The sequence below is a fragment of the Corvus brachyrhynchos genome, unplaced genomic scaffold (genome assembly GCF_000691975.1).
Source record: "Corvus brachyrhynchos isolate BGI_N302 unplaced genomic scaffold, ASM69197v1 scaffold58, whole genome shotgun sequence".
NCBI lineage: Eukaryota > Metazoa > Chordata > Aves > Passeriformes > Corvidae > Corvus > Corvus brachyrhynchos.
The window spans coordinates 180,644-186,080 of NW_008239539.1; the positions used below are offsets into that span (position 1 = coordinate 180,644).

Sequence of the window (5,437 nt, forward strand, 5' to 3'; positions counted from 1 at the left end):
ATTTTTAACTTACTTTAAGCTGAAGAAAAATGTCTCGTGCTATAATTTCAGGAAGCTTTAAGGGGTAAAACATCTTTTCAACTTCAGTGCAGCAGGGGGCAAAATTGAATATTCTACTAAGCTCTTGCTCTTTCCTTGCTGCCAGTTAAATCATGAGAATTCCATGACACTGGGTTAAAGTGACACATGACACTGAGTTGAAGTGACATTTTTCAGTGAAAGCTCCCAAAATAATTTGTTGTGGGGTTTTTTTTGTTTGTTTTTTTTACAGGACCTCATCGAAATGCAGCAGGTTTTAGAAGTAGGAGGCCACACTGTCAGACTGGTGGCAATAGTGTTTGCCAGGCCCTGGCTGTTACGCTCAGTGTGCCTGAAGAACAAAGCAGAGGATGCTGATCAGCCAGGGGCAGACACTGCTCTCCCAGATGTGCCACAGGAGCACCTGCCTTCAGAGCCAGGGAAGGGACAGGAACGCCTAGGAGAGGAGGAGCAGCTGGGAAAAGACACACAGTGTGCCAGTGATGAGGAGCCCCCAAGAAAGAGGTGCAAGACTGATGTCCTTCAGGATGACCATCAGCTCTGCCAGGGTGCACAGCCTGCTCTGGGAAGTGCAAATGGCAGGAACTTGGATGCAGCTGTTCCTGAGCCTGTCACAAGGAAGGAAGCTGTTTCTGGGGGTGAAGAAGCTCCAGGAGGAGGCTCCCTGGGAGGGCAGGCAGAACCCCCAGCTGAATTCCCAGAGCCTGCTCCAGAGGCTGTGGATGTGGACACTTACAAGGAACAAGTTGAATCTTGTTCTGAGGACAAAGAACTCGAAGTAGATAACGATGAGCTCAGCACTGAGCACAACAAGCAGATCCCTATCACTGAACAATCAGCCAGTGAGCAGGATGATGATCTTTCCTACTTCCAGGAGAACCCAGGAGTCTCTAAAGGTATGGAGGAGCCCTCTGCATCCCTGAAATACAAACCAGCTCATCAGCAGTTTATCCCAGACCAGTAGCTCTATTTTATAAGCAAATCCTAAATTCTTTATGAAGCTGTACGAGAGGAATTGTCTTCTCTCACAGATAAATTGGCCTAACACTAATTCATCTGGAAGGTCTCAGAGTTTTCAAATACATCAAGTAATCCTTCCTGTGCCTTCTGCTGGAATGACTAGTCCAGAAGTATGTTTTCCTTAGAAACTTATTTCCATGTCTTAAACTTCTCCAAAATAATTTGGATCTGAAGTTTCTCATCTCTGGCTTCAGTCCAAAGGTCAGACATCTCTAAGACTAGAAAACACAGCACTGCTGGTGTGCATTTAGATGGAATGTCCATGGCTGAAAGTCCTAAACTCATTAAACCATTCACCAGGAAGCAGCACATGCCAGTGAGATTAACAGCCTCATTTGTAACCCAATTGGACCTCATTTTCATTTCCTTTTTACTGCCAGTTTTCTAATAGCTAGTAGTTCTTGCCAGGCTTTACATTTAGTAGTTTGTGGGGGATTTCATTTTGGTTTGGTTTTTATTAGCTCTGATCTCAGGCTGAGCCACAAGCTCAGTGTTCCTGTGGTACCTTGCCAAGCCCTGCCAGTACCCAGGTCCAGAGGGTGATCCCTAACATCCCACAGCTTGGGATTGTTTAACTGGAGCCTTCCTGCAGGAAATGCACTCGAGGCTGTCTAAACAGCAGAGACCTCAGCAGTTCTTAAATTAAACTACTGAAGTACTCTCCTGGATTTAACGTCCTTGACTTGTTTGTAGCATAGGAAGGAAAAAACAGGAGTTCTGTTATCAAACACACAGTTCTCACTGGCCAGTGAATGTTTACATGTGCTTAAGCCAAAGCTGTTACCCTCTGGGTGTGGTAGGAATACCTCATTAAGTAATTGTCTAATTAAAACCCATGACATAATGTAATGGGAGTTGCAGAGGCAGCCTTTGCTTTGAAACTGAGCCCTGCTGGAATCCTGTCATTCTCATGTCTCCAGCCCCTTGGAGTTGTGCCCAATTTCCCTCTGATTTCCAGGAGCTTTAGGTTACCCAAACCCCTGGGAGAGCTGCAGGCTGAGACCCTGCACAGCTCTCTGTGAACCTCAGTTCTTTCAGCCCATACAATCACCATGGCACAGCCATAGCATCAGACTTCCAGGACTAAAACCTGCTGGGACTGGGAAAGGAACCACAAAAAGTGGGGTTCAGTAGAGGGATGTGGCTGTGGGAAGAGGTGTGGGAAGAATGTGCTGCAGGCAGGGCAGAGGGGCAGCTCAGAGCTCCCCAAAGCTGACAGCAGCACATGGAGTAGTTTGCTCGTGTGGTTTCGTAGCAAGCTCTTACACTTCACAGCTTGGCCACCTTTAACTCTCCTTCCATCAGATAAGGCGTTTGAGTTAATTAGAAAATATGTGTCCTTTTCTTTCCAGGAAGCTCTATGACAGATGTCTCCCAGGCAGCCAGGGACCGGTGAGTAACGGAGGTGTCTGCAGAATACCAAACACTTGGCACTGCCAAAATAATACTGGAAGCAGTGGCGTGGAAACCTCAGTTTTATGCTCTGATGGGCAGTGAACATTGATGGTGGAGAAACCCCACTCCATTGTTCTTGTTAATGTTACTTGGGCTGCTGTGCATGCTGAAACAATGCCTCTGATAGATATTTTTACCCAAAAACCAACGAGCTCCAAATATCAGAGGAGCAAAATTGATGTTACTGCACTAATAAGCCCAATGCCAGTTTCCAGGTGCCCAGGAAGGGCCTGGAGAAACTGCAGTATGAGAAATGCAAATTTCCATGCAGGGTCTGTCTCTTGGACACCAAAATGCTAAAAATGAGGAATTTGCTTCCCATCAGAGCACTGTTGCTGCATGGTGCAGGTCTCGGATAACTTCTGGAGGATATTAGAGCTAATGCCAGACAAAGCTTCCCTGCTCATCAAGACCCAAGGCTGCTGCTGGGTGTGTAATGATGCTAAAAGGGGTGAACCCCTTGTGACAAATGCAGATTTGGTAGAGCAGCACCAACCCCTGCTCAGAGCAACCACAGGATTTACACCTGCGTTAAAACGGATGTAGCGAGAACCTCTATTAGGCAGAAATCACAGCCATGGGAAACCTATCCCAAAGAATTCCCAACAGCCAAGTTTTAATTCTCTTTGGCAGGGCCTGTGAGAACATTTGCTTCATTGGGAGGCCGTGGAGGATTGTGGATGGGAACCTCAACAAGCCAGTGTGCAAGGGGATGATGGAAGCCGTGCTCTACCACGTGATGACGAAGCCGGGCGTGACGCAGGCGGGGCTGCTGCAGCACTACAGCGGCGTCCTGCAGCCCGTGGCTGTGCTGGAGATCCTGCAGGTACAGGCCTGGCTCTGTGACACACCCAGCCAGCAGTGACAGCACTGCAAGGCCAGGAAACGGGAAAAAACCGACCTTCTCCCTCTGGCATAAATTAACCACAGCCAGAGCAAGCCGCCGCTCACAGGGAGGGAGGAGGGAAACCTCATTTACCCGTCCTTGTTAGTGGTTGTACAGCTTGAGCTTGCTTCTGAAATGGATGTACAGGGAGGTGAATTCTAGGTGGTTACTGAAGAATGGGGGCTTGTCACCATGAAATACTAGGTTGACTGTTTAATGCAGTGGTAATCACTGGATCATGGAATAGTTTGGGTTGGAAGGAACCTTAAAGATCCTCTAGTTCCAGCCCCCAGTCACCACAGATAATCTAAGTATTCTTAATTTTTTTCCTTATATACCTTTTAGATGGGTAATCTGCCATGAGAATCAAACTGAAATATGTCTGTGCTAGACAATGTGTAAATCAGATCTTCTGTCCTGACAGACCTGCCTACAGGTCCTTAATTGTCAAACAAAACATGGCAAGAAAATTTTGAGTTTCTCATAATTTTGTTCCCACATTTTGACATTTGATTGCCACCACTGCTACTTTGGAAATGGACCTTCGATTTCTACTTTTTTTCCTATAAATATTCAAAATCTTAAGCAGAGCAGTAATCCTGCAGGCCTTCCCAAAAGCATGACTTCCCTGCTAACTGGAAATCAATTTTCTAGTGTCCATGTGCCACTTCTTCCCTGGGGCTTGTACCCTTTGGTGACAGTGGCAGCTGGGAGTGTTGCCAGTCGTGCATATCCTGTGTTCTGGGTGTTCCAGTATGGATTCCTGGGCAATGTGAATTCAAACCCACAAAACCAAGCACTTAATTACCTCTACATTTTACAGAGTGGAGAACTTCGATCTGACTTCTGTACCAATAAATTCACTAAGAACTGGTTTTGAAACCACAGACAGAGCTTATCATATACCTATTAACCATTAACAAGAACTGGCACAGCAGTCTGGGATTGACATCTAGAGCAGCCTTAGAATTTTTAGTCCTAAATGTTGCCATTTCTTACTGAGCACCTTCTGTGTCAGTAACCATGTATCAATCACTGTGCCTGAAAGTAACTAGATATATCCAGCTATATCCACAGCTTGCATGTTTTTATTGTATTATTTATCCTTTTAACCTTTTGCTGTAACCAGGGGCTCAAGTGAAGCCACTTCTGGTATAAACTGTCCAACATTTCTGAGAACACTGTAGATAGAGCACCATTCACAGCATTTTTCTTTCGCTGCAACTGCCCAAATTAAAATATGTGAATTTTTTTGCAGGGTCTGGAAACTCTTGGCTGCATCAGACAATTCTACATGAAAAAGCCATCCCCGGTGTCACTCTTTTCTCAGCCAGTTGTGGAAGAACAACTCAAGAATCCCAAACTGAGTGAAACCCCAACGATCTACTACGAGCCCACGATAGACTGTACTCTCAGGCTGGGGAGAGTGTTCCCCTGCGAAATGAATTGGAATAAATGGGTGCAGATTATCCCCGTATAGAAGGGGTAAAGCTGAGTCATATCGAATTGGCTTAGCCTGTGGGAGAGAGTGTTCATGCATCATGCAGATTAAATGTTACCATTTGTGCTCTGTCATGTTTTTATTAAGTTATTTATCCTTTTTACTTCTGAATGTATTTAAACTGAGAATAAAGCTTGATGTTAAGACACAAGTAATATGTGATCCTACTTGAAGTATATTCTCTTTTTATCAGTAATTGGTTGCAGTGTATAGTTTGTAGTTCCTGCTTTAACTGACAGGGTTTTCACAGGTCACAGCAAAGGCCCTTTTTTCATTTTTGGTTCTCTGTAAGGCCCCAGTGATAACACTTCACCTCTGCTTTGCCTTCTGTGCCGTGCCACAGCAGCTGGCTCAGGGCTGGAGTTTCCTCACCGTCCCTCAGCTCGGTTACCTGCAGGCCTGTTTCTGTTTCCAACACTGTTTCTCGCTGTGAGTTTATTACTCGTGCTTCAGCAGAACCCCTGCACTGTGTGAATTACGGGCCCCCAGCACGGGCACAGCACCCTCCTGAAGCCTGTTTTCTTTCCCTGCCAGCC

The 5,437-nt window shown here is 45.8% G+C and overlaps 1 protein-coding gene across 3 annotated transcripts in view; it reads left to right on the forward strand.

Annotated features, from left to right (window-relative positions):
- Positions 1–5,063, forward strand: part of GTF3C1 (general transcription factor IIIC subunit 1) — a 37,295-nt gene extending 32,232 nt beyond the window's left edge. For 2 of the 3 annotated variants that reach the window (XM_017741243.1, XM_017741244.1), the window contains 4 exons: positions 272–935; positions 2,412–2,451; positions 3,148–3,340; positions 4,659–4,880. In XM_017741243.1, the coding sequence (XP_017596732.1) occupies positions 272–935; positions 2,412–2,451; positions 3,148–3,340; positions 4,659–4,880 (1,119 nt within the window). Of the gene's footprint in view, positions 1–271; positions 936–2,411; positions 2,452–3,147; positions 3,341–4,658 lie in introns of all 3 variants that reach the window. The other variant, XM_017741242.1, reaches the window with a different exon arrangement.
- Positions 5,064–5,437: the final 374 nt, after the last annotated feature.